This window comes from Entelurus aequoreus, linkage group LG27 (genome assembly GCF_033978785.1).
Source record: "Entelurus aequoreus isolate RoL-2023_Sb linkage group LG27, RoL_Eaeq_v1.1, whole genome shotgun sequence".
NCBI classification, from domain to species: domain Eukaryota; kingdom Metazoa; phylum Chordata; class Actinopteri; order Syngnathiformes; family Syngnathidae; genus Entelurus; species Entelurus aequoreus.
Window position 1 is genome coordinate 15,030,813 of NC_084757.1, and position 19,365 is coordinate 15,050,177.

At 40.5% G+C, this 19,365-nt stretch overlaps 2 protein-coding genes across 10 annotated transcripts in view; one reads left to right on the forward strand and one right to left on the reverse strand.

Annotated features, from left to right (window-relative positions):
* Positions 1 to 16,881, forward strand: part of clocka (clock circadian regulator a) — a 59,484-nt gene extending 42,603 nt beyond the window's left edge. For 7 of the 9 annotated variants that reach the window (XM_062039528.1, XM_062039530.1, XM_062039531.1 and 4 more), the window contains one exon: positions 2,745 to 10,959. In XM_062039528.1, coding sequence (XP_061895512.1) covers positions 2,745 to 2,957 — 213 coding nt within the window. In that variant the 3' untranslated portion in view covers positions 2,958 to 10,959. Of the gene's footprint in view, positions 1 to 2,744; positions 10,960 to 13,473 lie in introns of those variants that run through there. The other 2 variants (XR_009824829.1, XM_062039534.1) reach the window with 2 other exon arrangements.
* Positions 4,047 to 17,686, reverse strand: tmem165 (transmembrane protein 165). Its single transcript, XM_062039535.1, has 6 exons — positions 17,353 to 17,686; positions 6,677 to 6,902; positions 6,397 to 6,572; positions 6,151 to 6,333; positions 5,974 to 6,079; positions 4,047 to 4,712 (listed from the first exon to the last, which is right to left on the reverse strand). The coding sequence occupies exons 1-6, from the start codon at positions 17,473 to 17,475 to the stop codon at positions 4,636 to 4,638; spliced, it is 891 nt and encodes a 296-aa protein (XP_061895519.1). The 5' UTR covers positions 17,476 to 17,686; the 3' UTR covers positions 4,047 to 4,635.
* Between the last annotated feature and the right edge of the window lie 1,679 nt (positions 17,687 to 19,365).

The window sequence follows — 19,365 nt, forward strand, 5'->3', positions numbered from 1 at the left end:
TTGGCAGACCGGGGTGGTGGTTCCTCTCTTTAAGAAGGGTAACCAGAGGGTGTGTTCCAAACTATCGTGGGATCACACTCCTCAGCCTTCCCGGTAAGGTCTATTCAGGTGTACTGGAGAGGAGGCTACGCCGGATAGTCGAACCTCGGATTCAGGAGGAACAGTGTGGTTTTCGTCCTGGTCGTGGAACTGTGGACCAGCTCTATACTCTTGGCAGGGTGCATGGGAGTTTGCCCAACCAGTCTACATGTGCTTTGTGGACTTGGAGTAGGCATTCGACCGTGTCCCTCGGGAAGTCCTGTGGGGAGTGCTCAGAGAGTATGGGGTATCGGACTGTCTGATTGTGGCGGTCCGCTCCCTGTATGATCAGTGTCAGAGCTTGGTCCGCATTGCCGGCAGTAAGTCAGACACGTTTCCAGTGAGGGTTGGACTGTTCATAACTTTTATGGACAGAATTTCTAGGCGCAGTCAAGGCGTTGAGGGGATCCGGTTTGGTGGCTGCAGGATTAAGTCTCTGCTTTTTGCAAATGATGTGGTCCTGATGGCTTCATCTGGCCAGGATCTTCAGCTCTCACTGGATCGGTTCGCAGCTGAGTGTGAAGCGACTGGGATGAGAATCAGCACCTCCAAGTCCGAGTCCATGGTTCTCGCCCGGAAAAGGGTGGAGTGCCATCTCCGGGTTGCGGGGGAGACCCTGCCCCAAGTGGAGGAGTTCAAGTACCTCGGAGTCTTGTTCACGAGTGAGGGAAGAGTGGATCGTGAGATCGACAGGCGGATCGGAGCGGCGTCTTCAGTAATGCGGACGCTTTATCGATCCGTTGTGGTGAAGAAGGAGCTGAGCCAAAAGGCAAAGCTCTCAATTTACCGGTCGATCTACGTTCCCATCCTCACCTATGGTCATGAGCTTTGGGTTATGACCGAAAGGACAAGATCACTGGTACAAGCGGCCGAAATGAGTTTCCTCCGCCGGGTGGCGGGGCTCTCCCTTAGAGATAGGGTGCCATCCGGGGGGAGCTCAAAGTAAAGCCGCTGCTCCTCCACATCGAGAGGAGCCAGATGAGGTGGTTCGGGCATCTGGTCAGGAACGCCTCCCTAGGGAGGTGTTTAGGGCACGTCCGACCGGTAGGAGGCCACGGGGAAGACCCAGGACACGTTGGGAAGACTATGTCTCCCGGCTGGCCTAGGAACGCCTCGGGATCCCCCGGGAAGAGCTGGACGAAGTGGCTGGGGAGAGGGAAGTCTGGACTTTCCTGCATCGGCTGCTGCCCCCGCGACCCAACCTCAGATAAGCGGAAGAAGATGGATGAATGGATGGATGATTAGATAATGAATACATTTTTTTAAAGAGATTATAAATGTAAAAATAATAGTTCTTACTGTGATTCAACAAATCACAACATTTTGCTTATGACAAAAAACTATGGCGGTTAATTTGTCTCTTTATTACAAAAGCCTTTTTTTTTTTACACTGAATTTATGTAACTGAGTTTTTTGCGTTGGAAGTGATTTTTTTTTTTTACAGCAGATTATGCTGACTATATATATATATATATATATATATATATATATATATATATATATATATATATATATATATGCATAAAAATTCAGTGTCGTAAAATTTGCTGCTTAAAAATGCAAGACTCACTTCCGGTAAATTAAGACAGAAGCAATCGATCCTGAGGTGTCAGGTTTGGAGTCACGTGACACAAGTCTTGCAAAACAGCGTAAAAAAAGCAGTTAACTCGGCTACCTTGGCATTATGCAACATAATAAACATTTCATCGCGGCCCGCTGAAGGTGTTCAAACTATAGAAACGATTCCAATGGTTAGAATCTGAATTATTCAGTGACATACTAGTGGGCGGGGCTTGTTTACAGAGCAAAACATCCAAAACCAGACAACCTCCTTGATTGACATCTTTTATAATCGAGCAGGAGCGACAGAAAATGAAACAAACACGGCGAAAATTCCACTTATTCGATATATTATCAATGTTCGTATTGCTAATGTAGTGTTTGTTCATTTATTAATGACCATTTCTTGTGAACAAACATTTATTGCGCCCTCAAACTTGTCTTCTTCGTTACGTTTACCTGAACATCATTCACCAGCACCACCTGCTGGCCATATTGTGTATCACAGTCAGTTTAGCTACACGTATGTGCAGATTCTAACCATTAGAAATCATTTTTATAGTTTGAAAATGATTCTAACCATTGGAGCCATTTTTTATAATTTGAAAATATCCAGCGAACCGCTGTGAAATGTTTATTATGTTGTATTACGGCCAGGTAAATGCTTTGTTATGCTGTTTTGCGAGACCCGTGTCACGTGACTTCAAATGTGACTCCTCATTGGCTAGTTTTGAGACAGGGTCGACTGCTTCTGGCTCAATTTACCGGAAGTGAGTCTTGCATTTGGAAGCGGCGAATTTTTCGACACTGAATTTTTATACACCGAATATTTTTTCAATGAAATTGTCAGCATTTAATGTAAAAAAAAGAAGAAAAAAAAGCGGTTCACAAAATTTCAGCGCAAAAATTTCAGTTACATAAATTCAGTGTAACAAAATTTAAACTAAAGACACAAATTAACCTCCATTAAAAACCCCATCAATAATACAAAATAAAACAATGTAAACAATATAGCTTTATACTGAATTTAGATCAATACAAGTGGTTAATTATAAGTCTTTTTTTTTGGATAAATTATTTTTTTTCTTGTTTAAAAAAAAAAAAAGTCTCACCTGGTGCTCAAGGCTCCAATGCTCCACGGAGGTCAGCCCACACAGCTCATCATGCCGGCGGCGTTCCCTTTGCAGCAGGCTGGAGCCTACACTAGAACGACCAACAATAACAACAACTACCAGCATCAACCGCGTTTAACACAACACAAACGGCAACAACAGCCCCCCAACACTTTGCCCGATCATTCCGTGTCGCAGCCGCAGTAGCAGCTTTCAGCCACCAGGGGCGGACCGGACACTGCACTAAAAGAGTCGCGTTTGGACTACTAAACGCTAGAAAAGGCTGCGATGGCGCCCTCAAGTGGCAGGAAGAAGATAACGGCGAGAATAAAGCCGCGCCCTCTCTTTTTGTGTTTTTGCGCTTGTTTAGTTTTAACGCAGTTATGCAAAAATCAGCTTCATCATTGTTGAAAATATTATATCCAGATGTACTGTACATAATATATCATGTAAATACATATTGGAGCTAGAAATTACTATTTTATATTGAGAGGAATGCTCTTTTTCTAGTACTGGAAGACGAAAAAAAAAGACGTTTCATTTTCACAGATTGTCTGAAAGCGTAAAAGTTGAGTGAATTAAAGCATTTCAACATATTTATGCTCCTGCAATGTTCATAAAATAAATCACTCAGTGTTTACATCGTTCTGTTTCTCTATATAGTGAAGTCACCAAGTCACTGGAAATAAAATATATCCAAATTTATATATATTTATACATACATAGAACTCCAGTTGTACGTAGGTTTTGTTATGTGGCAAACTTATTAAATACATTAAACGAAATGTAATGATAAATGTCCATTAAATTGATGTATATTTATATAATGAAATACTTTTTACATTTATTCAGTTGCCTTCAGTCTGGTCAAACTCACTGCCGCCATCTGGTGTTCACATATGGTTAAGTGAATTATATTAATATAGCGCTTTTTCTCTAGTGACTCAAAGCGCTTTACTTAGTGAAACCCATTATCTAAGTTACATTTAAACCAGTGTGGCACTGGGAGCAGGTGGGTAAAGTGTCTTGCCCAAGGACACAACGGCAGTGACTAGGATGGCAGAAGCAGGGATCGAACCTGGAACCCTCAAGTTGCTGGCACGGCCGCTCAACCAACAAGCTCTACAGTATATACACGTCAACAAAGTACAGTAATATTTTACAAGTGTTTTTATAGTAATAAGAAAAACAAGTGATTTGGGAATTTTATTGATTTGGTTGTCGTTTTTGTATCAATATTTAAACAAATATATTTTGGGGTCATATAAACTAATGTCTTAATAAATTAACTTGAAAGACAGGAAAACATTTTATTAAGCATTTCCACTTAAAGGTCAATGATTTTTTTATTGCAGGATTTATGTTTTTTTTAATTAACTGAGTGCACCTTGTCCAACCTTTTAGAAAAATATTTCCTTATGATCTTTCACCCTTCACTTTCCAAACTTCAATGACACTAAATAAATAGATCATTTTTTAAATTAAAACTGGAGTGAGGTGAGCTTTATGTACACTATAGTATGTTAGCAAAACAATGCAGAAATATCAACTTATTGTTGTTTCCACAAAAAAAAAGCATAAAATAACAGACAGTATTTATAATTTGACTTTGATGAATTAATTAATAGATCACCAAAAAAGACAAGCATGTTTAAAATGAAGAAAACAAGGACTGTCTAACATGTGGAAAAAGCACTCAGTAACAAAACAAACAAAGTACCTTTGTGGTTGTATCTCAACACTACATTTCCCAGAATGCTTTGAGCTCCAAGAGGCCGCAGTCTCCACACTGTAGTCCACAGCAGTTGATAATCTCTCGACAGTGACGAATGCAAACTATGGACAATTATGTACACGGTAAAGAGTCTTTTCAGGACGCTGGCTCTCACAGTCCTCCCTCTGGTTTGATGAAGAGGGCGGAGAAGGCGAAGGCCAAGAACACGATCCCTCCGATGATTGTGACTGTGTCAGGAAAAGACAACAAGACGGGTTAAATTCTGGTAATTTGTTTCCAAGTATCATGTGTGTTGGATGTGTTCTGTTAATAACTAAGTGGTGGAGCATAATATTATGTTGATGAAAATTAAATTAATTAATCTTTGGAGAACTGGCTATTTTTGAAATCAAATTGAAAAATAGAGTTTAATGTAATTTAATGTTATTGAATATAGTTTAAAAACATGCTCTTCTTATATGTATTTACTTAGATTTAATTAATTTGATTTAACTTAAATATTATTGAATAAATATGTCATTTTTATTTTAGTATGGGGTATTTTTATTTTTTCAACGTAATAAAAAAAAGTTTAAAAAAATGTGGTTAAATGTCGGCTTTTAAAAATACCAATAATTAATTAATCAATTTTTTTAAGTTAAAATTAAAATATCTGGTTTACTGTAGTTTAATGTAATTTTTAAATACACAAAAAAATCTTTGTTTTTCTTGGGCTATTTTTTACTTCTACTAATTACAACAAATTCAAATCACACGGTACCGCACAATACGATAGAAAACAATTGTCCGTTTATATTTTGCAGCATAATTTTAGACAAAACAATTGCAGTGTTTTGGTAAATGAATAGAAGTATGAATAATGTAGTGCATGCATGTGATCCAAGATGGCTGACAACAATCATACAACAATACAACGTGCCTAAAGGTTAAAATACAAAAAATATATTTATTTGCGGCAGAGCGCATTATCGTAAGGTTAAAAATAGCTTTTTTTTTCACACCCCTATCTAAAATGTATACATTTCTGGTTTAATGTAGGCTTTTAAAACTTCTTTATTTTTTAAAAATAAATACATGTTTGGTTTAATGTGGGTTATTTTTTAATCAAATTAATTCTATAAATTAGGCTGTTCTTAATTAAATTGTTCACTGATTTAATTACTGGTTGATGAAGTAGAATCTCTATCAAATTGATTCAATAAATATAATTTCTGGCTTAACAGGCATTTAATTGTTAATTTGATTACCTGCATCAACATGTTAGTTTTTGGTTCACCTATTTTTAAAACACACTTAAAATTTTCGTTTAATGTGGTCTATTTTTCCAATAAAGTACAATAACCTTTCAGGTTTAACGTAGGCTTTAAATTTACTTTAAAAACAATTCTGGTTAAAACAAAGTGTTTTTAAATGCTGTAATGTTTATGAATATTGCCTGGGCTTCTACATGAATAGGGGACATGGTGTGTTGCAATGCGGTGGTCTCACCTGTCCTGACGGATATCTTCTGTGCGATCATCCTCCCTCCCACCACAGCCAGGCCGGTGCACAAGCAGTGACCCAGCGTGCCTCCGACAGCCACACCAAACGGATCCTGGTTGGGATTTTTAAAAGCTTTGAAAGCAAACAGAATCAAAAAAGGAAACATGGGGTCATGTGACGCACCTCTCGGGCAGCCAGGATGATGGTGGTCAGCTGCGAGCGGTCCCCCCACTCCGCCAGGAAGGTGAGGGTGAGCGCCTGGATGAAGATGGGCGAGATGACGCTGTGCCACCTGGACGGCGGTGGCGAGGCGGCGGCCCCCGCCTCCACGTCTTGAGTCCCGTTGATGAGCTTGGTGCGCTGCAGCTGGGAGGACAAGATGAGGACATTTAAAAAGGCCGTTAAGAGGACCTTTGCTTTGTCTCCTACCTCTTCGTCTTTCTTCTTGATCTCCGCCTGCACTTCCTCCAGCTCCTCTTGGCCCTCGTCAGGACTCATGCGGAGCCCCTCCCTCAGCATGCGTACGCCGAAGATGGCGAACAGGGCGGTGGACACGTAGTAGGTGTAGATCCTGGGGATGATGGTGGTGGCGTAGCCAAACAACACTGGTGTGGACAAAAACCAGAAGGATGGAATTAGTATTTTTTTTCCATTTCCAAAGCCACAGTTTGACCCTGGAACAGACTATTTTAGTTTATATTTGACTCACCAGACAGGCAGGTCATGAGTCCCAGGGCCAGCATGGCGCCTGCCAGCACGGTGAGCCGGTTGTAGCGCATGGCCATGATGGCGGCGATGAAGAAAGTCTTATCTCCCAACTCTGACACGATGATGACGGAGATGGAGGCCACGAAGGCGTGGATGAAGCCCAGTTTTGCTTTGCCGGAGTCATCGTCTTTCACCACCGGGACCAAATGTTGGGAACTGGAGGCCTTCTGGAAGAACACAAGGAAGTGTTTTTTGTGCTGTGTTCTCTAGGCCACCATTCCACGTTGTAAGTAAAGTTATGGCTGCTCGACAGTGTTTTAGCATGGAAGACAGGTTTTATATAACTGGGGACCAAAAATATAGAGCAGGGGTCCCCAAACTTTTTGACCCGGGGGCCGCATTGGGTTAAAAAAAATTTGGCCAGGGGCCGGGTTGTATACTGTATATACGTTAAGTCAGGAAAAAACACAGGCTATTTCATCCCTACAAGCTTGTTTCGCAGGTTTCCCTGCTCTTCAGGGGAGTCTATATAAACTGAAATGAAATGAATTAAATAGCCTCTGTGTTTTTTTCTGACGCAACGTATATTCCGCTCTACCCCGGTTTTGAGTCAAGTCAAGTCAAGTCAAGTCAAGTCAACTTTATTTATATAGCACGTTTTCAACAACTTTTAGATTGAACCAAAGTGCTTTACAGGTTAAAAAAGCATGGAGCAAAAAAAAACTAAGCAAAACAAAAAACAAACAAAGAACATAGCCGAGTCATACCAAAGACTATAAAAATGGGACCCATAACCTCCCTGCTTGGCACTCAGCAACAAAGGGTTGGAGTTGGGGGTTAAATCACCAAAATGATTCCCGGGCGCGGCGCCGCTGCTGCCCACTGCTCCCCAAGGGGATGGGTCAAATGCAGAGGACAAATTTCACCACATCTAGTGTGTGTGTGACAATCATTGGTACTTTAATCTTTAAACAATGAATGTGCTAAACAAGATAGTGCAAATGCAATACGGTAAAAGGGGTCGAATAAAAAGTTTTAAAAAATTTGCAGAATAAAAATAATAATAATAAAAGTGCGACAAATTGAAAAATGCAACTAAAGCGGAGGGGTGGGAGGGACTAGAAATGGTGGCCTAGTGGGCGGACTCAGCTCGGGTCAAAGGCCAGCGAGAAGACGTAGGTCTTAAGGAGGGTTTTGAAGACCCCCAGGCTCTGGGCTGACATAATGTGGAGGGGAAGGCTGTTCCAGAGCTTAGGGGCGGCAACGGAAAAGGCTCTGTCCCCTCTGGTCTTTAGCCTGGATCTGGGGACCGCCAAAAGCATTTGGTCAGCTGACCTCAAGGCTCTAGACGAGGTATGGTGATGCAGCAGCTCGGTCAGGTATTGTGGGGCCAGACCATTTAGGGATTTAAAAACAATTAAAAGTAATTTAAAATCAATGCGGTGACGGACAGGGAGCCAGTGGAGTGAGGCCAGCACTGGGGTGATGTGCTCGCGTTTTTTGGTACTGGTGAGGAGACGGGCAGCCGCGTTTTGCACAAGAGCACTGTATAAAGGATAAACCACAGTAACCTCGACTATATATATATATATATATATATATATATATATATACTGTATATAATCTGTCTCATTGCAGATTAGACCAACTGCCTTTTCCTTACATTGAACAAAAAAAAGTCATATGTCCACTGATGTTTAAAAACTCTACACTGAGAATATTTTACGTTTTCGCCATTTTTTTTCCTTGTGCACTTGCCGCGCTCTCACCTGTCTTTGCGGCGCGAGCGTGATGATGTCACTGGAGACCCAGTAACAAGCGGTAGAAAATGGATTGTTGAATGGATGAGAAAGGACAGATTACAAAATAAATACAAATAAAAAACAAACACAAAAAAAAAAATATTGAAAAAAAAAATGTTGTTATTGTTATTCAGGACTACCCGCAGGCCGGATTTTGGATGCTGGTGGGCCGTATCTGGCCCGCGGGCCATAGTTTGGGGACCCCTGATATAGAGCATCAACATCAAGTCATTCCTGTTTTACATGATTGATTTTTTTATTTCTAGTCAGGTATTTTTGCAATATGTCCTTAAAAACTAGAGATTGACTGATGTAATTTTTTAGTATTAGTAGTCAAGGACGCCGATCATCGATATTTGGAGCTGATTTTCATTTGCAGTAAAAGTAAGCTAAACATAAATAGTATACATCAGTAAACAGCTGGACAAAGCTTTAAGTTCTTTTTTTTAAGGAAACTTGGGACCAGTAGTGACATACTGTTTATGCTGTGCTAATGTTGTGGTTCATTTAGCACCAGAAAACATCAGGGGATTTCTCAACATCACAAAAAATCGCCACCTACTCATTTTTATAGCAGTTTCTAAATTTAATACATTTTTAAGTTTCCTCTAGAGGAACCCTGAAATATTGCAAACATTTAAATTAAAACAATTCTGGGCTCCTTCACGTAAATTATAGTCGAGACATTTTTCAAGCTGACTGACATTTCTTCCTGCATGTTACAGAAAGTATGAGAATGTGTGAGCTGCTGCCTCCTCTTCTTTACTAATCTAAAAAGTCTCCTATTTTTCAAGGTATTTACACAAAGTTTGTATTTTTGGCAGATATATATTTTTTCTGCCATGTTAATATCCACTCATCTCTGTCATGTTATTTGATTGGATCATGGAACATGAACCTCTGCGCACTCCTTTGATGAGCCTACGCTTCGACTGTTGCGGATGGAGGCTTGTTGAGCAACTCGATCGCCGGGGAAACTAAGAATAGATTAAAGAACCGACAAAAAACAAAATGTTCAGTAGAATTGAAAGCGGGAAAAATCTTATCAAGTTCCCATCCCTAGCTGTAATGAATTGTACTCAGCGCTCCATTGATCATGACTTTTTGTTGTGGTCTTAACTCAGAGTAAACATACTCAGAATTGATTTAACTAAATCACATCAGCTGTTCTGGAACCCAACACTCAAGGCCTGATTCACCAAAGGTGTTGGTGTACTAAACACGTGCAAGACCTGATAGCACACGCAAAACTGATCTACTTAACGTGTACAAAGTGGACTGCGTCTGTTAAGTGAGCAGAATGAGGCGTGCAATCCATTTTGGGTGTCTGTCTTAATTATTAAGCAAAATATATGCGGATAATCAAAACATTCATTAAGATGCAAGTACAATTATTTAGCACGCGCAATGTGATTTATCAACACTCGTTACCCGTTTTGCAAAACAAATTCAATCAATGCGTTTTGGTGTCATTTAATATTTTTAATGAGAATGTGAAAGTTGTCTTGTCTATTTGTGTTGGCCTTGTGATGAGGTGGCGACTTGTCCAGGGTGTACCCCGCCTTCCGCCCATATGCAGCTGGAATAGGCTCCAGCACCCCCCGCGACCCCATAAGGGACAAGCGGTAGAAAATGGATGGATGGATGCTTATTTCACATTTAATATATATTAAAATATTTCTTATATGAAAACAACTTTTTAAGTATGCTGCTCTTTTCACTTTTTTAGTCCTTATGTAACGACAAATCATGAAGTTAACTTACATGTCTTGTTGAAATTTTTGTAGATGGACTGTGCTCACGCGTAAAAAGCAACCAAGCAACTAAAAAAAATATGTAGCGTCCTCCTTGTAGTTTGTATTGATGTTAAAGACAATATACACTTCATTACACATGTACCATATCACTATATCGATGATTAAATGCTTTATAATTACCTTCAACATGCAAAATGGTTTCCTTGGCTCGTTAGTGCGTGCTGATTTTAGAAATGTACACTTCACTGCACAGGTAATACATCACCATGTTGCTGAATACGTTATCATTCTACGAGTGTTGGGTTTCAGCAGCACAGGTATGCATTCGCTCTTTAATAATGTTCCCAGGGCTTTGTGTATGCGCAGGCTGGTTTTAAAGATAATGTACATGTCATTGTATATCTAAAGTCGATCAAAATAAACATAACAGGAGGTGTAATGCCACCAAGTCAGATATTGCTGCTTTTTTCAGACTTCTGATTGGACAAAGTGTGCGACAGCAAGTGTATGAGTTTGTGTGTAGACATAGACAGTTTTGAAACTACACTTGTGTGGATGGAAATTGTTTTAACCCCAAAAATGTGTTTTTGAAACTGTCCGTGTTCGTGTGGACATGGCCTTAGTTTCCCCAAAATAAATCCAAGACTTAAGGTATAAACTCAGTTTGTTAAACCTCCAACCAGGAAAAAATGTTAGGATCCGCTGCTCGGATCACAGTTTGTTTACTTTTTAGTGTCACGTGTTTTTCAGCACCTTGTTTGTTTCTGTTGTCATGACGGCAGATTGTGCTCAGCTGCCTCTGGTTAGTGTTTGAGACGCTCACCTGTTGTCCGGGCACTAATCAGAGGGCTATTTAGTCTTTGCCCTGGCCTCACTCGGCCTGGCTTGCTAATTTGCTTTTACGCAACAGCTAACGACTTCTTCGATTCCTGCTAGCTTTCATGCTATATTATTTTTGCTTGCTAGCTCCCACGCTAGTCCCTTTGTTTTTGTCTTTTGTGCTATGTACACGTCTTTGTTTTTTCCCTGCTATGATTTATTTGTTTAAATAAATCATTTTCCTACCTGCACGCTGTGTCCGAAGCCGTCTGCATCCCTGGGAGAACACCTCGCACCACGATGCGACCAGGTCGTTACAGTGTAACGACCTGGTCGCATCGTGACCAATTCAGCGCTACACCTATTAAACGAGCTTTGATCGAGTTAATCGGACAAACAAAACCAAACAGCCATCAATACAAGACATTACAAAGTCAGCAATTTCAATAAATGCATACTTTGTTGTCCAGTCGCTGTTAAAAGTCAGATTTTCCCAATTAATTTAAGATTTTTTGAGGGTCGATAGTGTCATTACAGTGTCATTATGACCAGGTCGTTACAGTGTAACGACCTGGTCGCATCGTGGTGCGAGGTGTTCTCCCAGGGATGCAGACGGCTTCGGACACAGCGTGCAGGTTGGAAAATGATTTATTTAAGCAAATAAATCATAGCAGGGAAAAAACAAAGACGTGTACATAGCACAAAAGACAAAGACAAAGGGACTAGCGTGGGAGCTAGCAAGCAAAAATAATATAGCATGAAAGCTAGCAGGAATCCAAGAAGTCGTTAGCTGTTGCATAAAAGCAAATTAGCAAGCCAGGCCGAGTGAGGCCAGGGCAAAGACTAAAATAGCCCTCTGATTAGTGCCCGGACAACAGGTGAGCGTCTCGAACACTAACCAGAGGCAGCTGAGCACAATCTGTCGTCGTGACAACAGAAACAAACAAGGTGCTGAAAAACACACGTGACACTAAAAAGTAAACAAACTGTGATCCGAGCAGCGGATCCTAACAAAAAACTTGTCATAGATATTTTGAATGGCGTTTTGGCAATAAAAACAGCAGCGCATGCATGACACAATGATGATATTTGACTGTTTTGCTTTTAGCACCAGTTTCTTCAAAACGGCAAGGATATCCTGTCATATATTTGAATAAGCCGGATGTCAACAAAAGTGATAGTAGCTTCCAGCGTATCAGTTAGAAGTAGGGCTACAACAACTAATCGATTAAAACCGATTATAAAAATAGTTGGCGATTAATTTAGTCATCGATTTGTTGGATCTATGCTATGCGCATGCGCAGAGGCTACTATAAACCTTTATTTATAAACTCCAATATTTACAAACAGCTGAGAAACAATCAAAATAAGTATGGTGCCAGTATGCTGTTTTTTTTAAATAAAATACTGTAAAGGATAGAAATGTAGTTTGTCTCTTGTATCCGATTATTAATCGATTAATCGAAGTAATAATTGACAGATTAATCGATTATCAAATTAGTTGTTAGTTGCAGCCCTAGTTAGAAGTATTTTTCCTCCATGTCAACTCATCTCTATAATGAAAAAAAGGAAAGTTTGTTTTGTTACGAACATGGATGAATGAAAATGTAACTTAGGCTACACTACCGTTCAAAAGTTTGGGGTCACATTGAAATGTCCTTATTTTTGAAGGAAAATCACTGTACTTTTCAATGAAGATAACTTTAAACTAGTCTTAACTTTAAAGAAATACACTCTATACATTGCTAATGTGGTAAATGACTATTCTAGCTGCAAATGTCTGGTTTTTGGTGCAATATCTACATAGGTGTATAGAGGCCCATTTCCAGCAACTATCACTCCAGTGTTCTAATGGTACAATGTGTTTGCTCATTGGCTCAGAAGACTAATTGATGATTAGAAAACCCTTGTGCAATCATGTTCACACATCTGAAAACAGTTTAACTTGTTGCAGAAGCTACAAAACTGACCTTCCTTTGAGCAGATTGAGTTTCTGGAGCATCACATTTGTGGGGTCAATTAAACGCTCAAAATGGCCCGAAAAAGAGAACTTTCATCTGAAACTCGACAGTCTATTCTTGTTCTTAGAAATGAAGGCTATTCCACAAAATTGTTTGGGTGACCCCAAACTTTTGAAAGGTAGTGTAAGCCGGATAACCCCTTATACGAATAATTTAGCCTAAGCCCCGTTTCAGCCACACTAAACCAGCGTTTAAGGTTCCCCTCCTCTGATAATTTTTTACACGGGTACCGTACGTGCGCCGTGTGTTTCTTGAATCTATGGCTCTTAGCTTTATATGGACTCATTGATCGTTTACAAACTGAGTTCAGACAGAGAGGAAATTCCTTCAACATTTGCAAAAAATTCTTGTGGATGTACTACCAGTCTGTGGTTGCCAGTGTTTTGTTCTACATCGTAGTGTGCTGGGCGGGCAGTACATCCAAGAAGGACAGCTCCAGACTGGAGAAACTGATCAGGCGGGCCGGCTCTACGATCGGAATAAAACTGGACTCACTGGTGACGGTGGCAGAGAAGAGGACTGTGGAAAAACTACTGAGCATCATGGATGATGCCAGTCACCCTCTGCATACCGTTGTCAGTAGCCAGAGGAGCCTGTTCAGTGCTCGACTGCTTCATCCCAAGTGCAGGACTAATAGACTAAAAAACTCCTTTGTCCCACACGCCATCAGACTGTACAACTCCTCTCTGGGGGGCAGGGGGGTACTAGGATGACAGGGGATGCAAAACAATAACAATACTGAAATAAACTGCAACAAAAAACAGTGCAATACATTTTCATAACATGGTCACTACTGCTTAGTTTCTCTTGTTATATTCTTGTTTTTACTGGTATATTTTTATTCTTATTGTTGCTTTTTATTTGTATTCTTATTGTTATATTTTCTATTTTATTTCCATTTATACCCCCATTATTTTTAATTTTTTTAATTCAATCTCAATTCTGTACACTGCTGCTGGAATTTTAATTTTCCTTAGGGAACTCTCCTGAAGGAATCAATAAAGTACTATCTATTAAGTGACGCCAGAAAGACCGCGCCCCACGCAGGAAGTGACGTCAGAAAGAACGCGCCACGGCCAGCTTCATAATAAAGCTGGTTTCGTAACTCGGAGCTAACCACTGGAAATATGGAGGCGAGTCATCCAGACATGCCCGTGTTTCTCCTTCTTCTACATGTACAGACCGTGTGGAAATCACACATGACTACCTTAAAAGAAAGCGATTGCAGCTATTTGGGATACAACACTTCTCAGACGGCAAGAGAACTTTCGAATGTCGAGGTCAGATGTGATTCTACTTACGGAAAAACTTGTAGGAGAGTCAACGAGAATGCGGGCTCCCGTGGATGTGATAAAAAAGGTAGCGTGTGCTTTGTATTACCTCGCCGACGAGGGAAGACCAACTACGGAAAACGGCGAATGCTTTTGGACTGGCAAAGCAGACTGTATCGGTTATTGTCCGCCATGTATGTCACGGACTCAACGTCTAGGTCCAGAGTATATAAAGTCACCAAAAACAAATGGACAATGAAGGTGAAGGCAAAAGAGTGAGGCATGTCCTGACCAGATATTTAGATACCATATTTTTCGGATTACAAATCGCACCAGCCGAAAATGCATAATAAAGAAGGAAAAAAAATATATATAGGTCGCACTGGATTATAAGTCGCATTTTTGGGGGAAATTTATTTGATAAAATCCAACACCAAGAATAGACATTTGAAAGGCAATTTAAAATAAATAAAGAATAGTGAACAACAGGCTGAATAAGTGTACGTTATATGACGCATAAATAACCAACTGAGAACGTGCCTGGTATGTTAACGTAACATATTATGGTAAGAGTCATTCAAATAACTATAACATATAGAACATGTTATAAGTTTACCAAACAATCTGTCACTCCTAATCGCTAAATCCCATGAAATCTTCTTCCTCTGTGTCGCTTCTAAACAACTCTGCCAACTCCAAAGGTAGACAATGCGCCGCTTCCTCTTCTATCGGTACGTCGCTTACGTCAGAGTCATCGTCCGTTGCAGTTCCAATTATTCCAGCCTTTCTGAATCCGGACAAGATGGTTTCGGTTGTCACTGAAGCCCGTGCTTTGTCGATCCATTCGATGACATCCAGAAAACTTGCATGGCACATTCTCCCGGTAAGGAAGTAGTAGCAGGTAGCATCTTCTGCCATGACCCACAATGCACTTCTGCCATGACTAGGGATGTCCCGATCCGATATTTGGATCGGATCGGCCGTCGATATTTGCCAAAAAATGCGTATCGGCAAGGCATGGGAAAATGGCGATCCAGATCCAGTTTTAAAAAACATTCCGGTCAGTGTTTTCCAACGCACCGATTTAAATAATACATTCCACTTTTCTGCTGCTCCCTAATTTCCAGTCCGCATTTTCCAGCACACCTTCAACACATGCACATGTCTGTGTCCTAACCGTTAAGACGGCCATGTGAATTATAAGTTACCGGTAAAAATGTCAGCTGTCTTTGTGCGATATAGAAAATGACTATATCGTGATATTCAAGTATACGTTCTCACGCAGTTGCTTTTAGCTGCTGGCATTACACGACAGGCTCTTCCCACTCTGTCTTGTGTCTGCTTCTCACAGACAGCAAGCGCACCTTCTTACACACGTCACATACTGTCACGTCATACGTCACATACGTATACGCCCTCTCCCAGCAGAGAGGTAGCAACATGGGTAACATTAACTGTGATGCTAGCGTAGCCGTGTGAGTGGTAATAATGAAGGAAGAATTAATTAATTCCCCCAAAAAACAGCAGGGGGTCCATCGTCTGGGGTTTGGCTTCAAGTGGGAATATGTCGAACAGACAACCGTAATTTGTCAAGTGTGGGGCAAAAGCGTTGCTATAAAAAGTAGCATTACTGCTATTATGTAGCATCATTTAAAAAGTCCCTTGCTAGAGAATGAAGAGTGTTTGAAACTCCGCATGTCAACATCTCCATTTTGTGCCACACGCCCACACCATATTTTAGTTGGGAATTCCTTCTCTGCATGAAAGTTTAAAAGTAGCATATATTAATGCAGTATGAAGAAGAATGTTTTAATGTAGACACATAGAATCATCATACTGCTGTGATTATATGCATCAAGTGTTCATTCAAGGCTAAGGCAAAATATCCACATATATATCGTGTATCGCGATATGGCCTTAAAATATTGCGATATTAAAAAAGGCCATATCGCCCAGCCCTAGTTCAATGATGCCATTTCTGTTTGTCATGTATCATTTTGTCTATTTTGTGTTCATCCTTGAATTAACAGGTCAGTTTCTTGTTACCAACAATTGTGTATTATTCAAACTCACTTAATTCAGCTGGCTAGTTGTTATCAAGAGTATTAAAACCCTTTTCAACATGAATCTGACAACTACGTAGGCTAAATAACTTTAAACTTTAATACATGCTCGGATAAGGCCAGTATCGGTATCGGATCGAAAATGCAAAAACAACATCTGTATCGGATCGGAAGTGCAAAAACCTGGATCGGGACATCCCTCGCTATGACCCGCCCCCGCCGAATTTTTATTGGTTGACGTGTGTGTGACGATTGCTGATATCCGCCTAGTCTCTTACGTGAATGAGATAAATAATATTATTTGATATTTTGCGGTAATGCGTTAATAATTTCACACATAAATCGCTCCAGGGTATAAATCGAACCCCCGGTCAAACTATGAAAAAAACTGCGACTTATAATCCGAAAAATATGGTACCCAGATTGATTGATGTAAAATGTTCTTTATCACCTTGTGTACTTTCGTGTCCAATAAAGATTTGATTAATCTATGATGGCTCAGGTGTGTTTCACTACAATAGGGCCCCACAGCACACTGGATTCCAGTTAATTGAAATACCACAACACTGGATATTGTTCAGATAAGTTACATTTAATTAAAAGAACTTGCACATAAAACAACACTGGAGGTGACCATGACGTGTTAATTTTCCGCGCATGCGTATTAGGTCGCGTTGCGCCGGCTGACGGAGGGGGTCTTTAACGACCAATCATTGTGTGTGTGTGTGTGTGTGTGTGTGTGTGGACAAGGATAAGGTTAGGTGGGATTTACCCTGGATAACCTTAGCCGGCTTAGTGTAAACAGGCTAACAAGTCGTGTGATGACACGTCTCAGTTAGCATGTAGCAGCTAGCTTAAATGCTACAAGAAGACGCGTCGATACAAAACCGATTCGCCCCGATAATTAGACGATAAATGTGTGATAATAAGATAGTTATACATACCACTATCGGGGCCTGTTCTTGGACAGGATTTTGCTCCTCCGGAATGGCAGCGACTCCAACCAAAAAAAACAAGACGAGCGGAAGAAAGAAGCTCACGTTTCTCCCGCCGACCCTGAGAGGCATTATTGTTTCTTCTTAGTCGACTATGGAGCACTTTCCCCTCCGGCGAGTCACTTCAAACCGCCGACAGCAGCGAAAAAAGCCTACTTCATGATAACATTCCGTTTATAATTTAATAACTAACACACACAAAACAAACACGTCGCTAACAGACGGAGAGGGGAGAGAGAGAAAGAACTCTAGAGGAAGTTGTGCTACTGCCGCAATGGGGACTGACGGCTGCTCTGATTGGTCAGTATGACTTTGACGTCACATAGTAGGTCAGTTAAAACCTCGCTGATTGGACGGGATGGATGCCAATCATTAATCCTAATTGCAAAGAATGATAGAAGCAGAGCAAGGTTGCTTGGGAAGTTCCAGAACAGTTCAAAGGGACACTTTATTAGGCACATTATCCGAAGAAATAACAGCATATTGTATGTATATTTAAAAAAAGTTAAAGTGCCAATGATTGTCACACACACACTAGGTGTGGCGAAATTATTCTCCTGCATTTGACCCTTGATCACCCCCTGGGAGGTGAGGGGAGCAGTGGGCAGCAGCGGTGGCCGCGCCCGGGAATCATTTTGGTGATTTAACCCCCAATTCCAACCCTTGATGCTCCTCTAAAACAGTGGTTCTCAAATGGGGGTACGCGTAACCCTGGGGGTACTTGAAGGTATGCCAAGGGGTACTTGAGATTTTTTTTTAAATGTCTGTCAAAAAGAACTGTGAAAAGAAATGCAACAATGCAATGTGTTGACAGCTAGATTTTTTGTGGACGTGTTCCATAAATATTGATGTTAAAGATTTCTTTTTTTGTGAAGAAATGTTTAGAATGAAATTCATGAATCCAGATGGATCTCTATTACAATCCCCAAAGAGGGCACTTTAATTTGATGATTACTTCTATGTGTAAAAATCTTTATTTATAATTGAATCACTTGTTTATTTTTCAACAAGTTTTTAGTTATTTTTATATATATTTTTCCAAATAGTTCAAGAAAGACCACAACAAATGAGCAATATTTTGCACTGTTATACAATTTAATAAATCAGAAACTGATGACATAGTGCTGTATTTTACTTCTTTATCTCTTTTTTTCAACTAAAAATGCTTTGTTATGATTAAGGGGTACTTGAATTAAAAAAATGTTCACAGGGTGTACATCACTGAAAAAAGGTTGAGAACCACTGCTCTAAAACATGTATCATCCACATGTATTTGTTATAGTATTAGAAATTTTACCTTAAATTAAGCATTTTGAAGCATAAAACGCCTAAAAATATCAATGCTACAATATAAAGGCCTTGTGGTTAGAGTGTCCGCCCTGAGATCGGTAGGTCGTGAGTTCAAACCCCGGTCAGACCAAAGACTATGAAAATGGGACCCATAACCTCCCTGCTTGGCACTCAGCATCAAGGGTTGGAATTGGGGGTTAAATCACCAAAATGATTCCCGAGCGGGGCCACCGCTGCTGCTCACTGCTCCCCTCACCCCCCAGGGGGTGAACATGAGGATAGGGTCAAATGCAGAGGGTGATTTCACCACACCTAGTGAAGTGAATTATATTTATATAGCGCTTTTCTCTAGTGACTCAAAGCGCTTTAGATAGTGAAACCCAATGTCTAAGTTACATTTAAACCAGTGTGGGTGGCACTGGGAGCAGGTGGGTAAAGTGTCCTTACACAACGGTAGTGACTAGGATGGTGGAAGCGGGGATCGAACCTGGAACCCTCAAGTTGCTGGTATGGCCACTCCACCAGTGTGTGTGTGTGACTATCAGTGGTACTTTTTAAATGGCCACTAAATGACTTTGACGTATTGATTGATTGGTTGATTGAAACTTTTATTAGTAGATTGCACAGTACAGTACATATTCCGTACAATTGACCACTAAATGGTAACACCAG

Coding starts and splice junctions, on each gene's coding strand:
- tmem165 (XM_062039535.1), bottom strand. CDS start 17,475: ATGCCTCTCAGGGTCGGCGGGAGAAACGTGAGCTTCTTTCTTCCGCTC. Junction 6,573..6,676: donor ACTCATGACCTGCCTGTCTG/GTGAGTCAAATA, acceptor TGTCCACACCAG/TGTTGTTTGGCTACGCCACC. Junction 6,334..6,396: donor TCAAGAAGAAAGACGAAGAG/GTAGGAGACAAA, acceptor TTGTCCTCCCAG/CTGCAGCGCACCAAGCTCAT.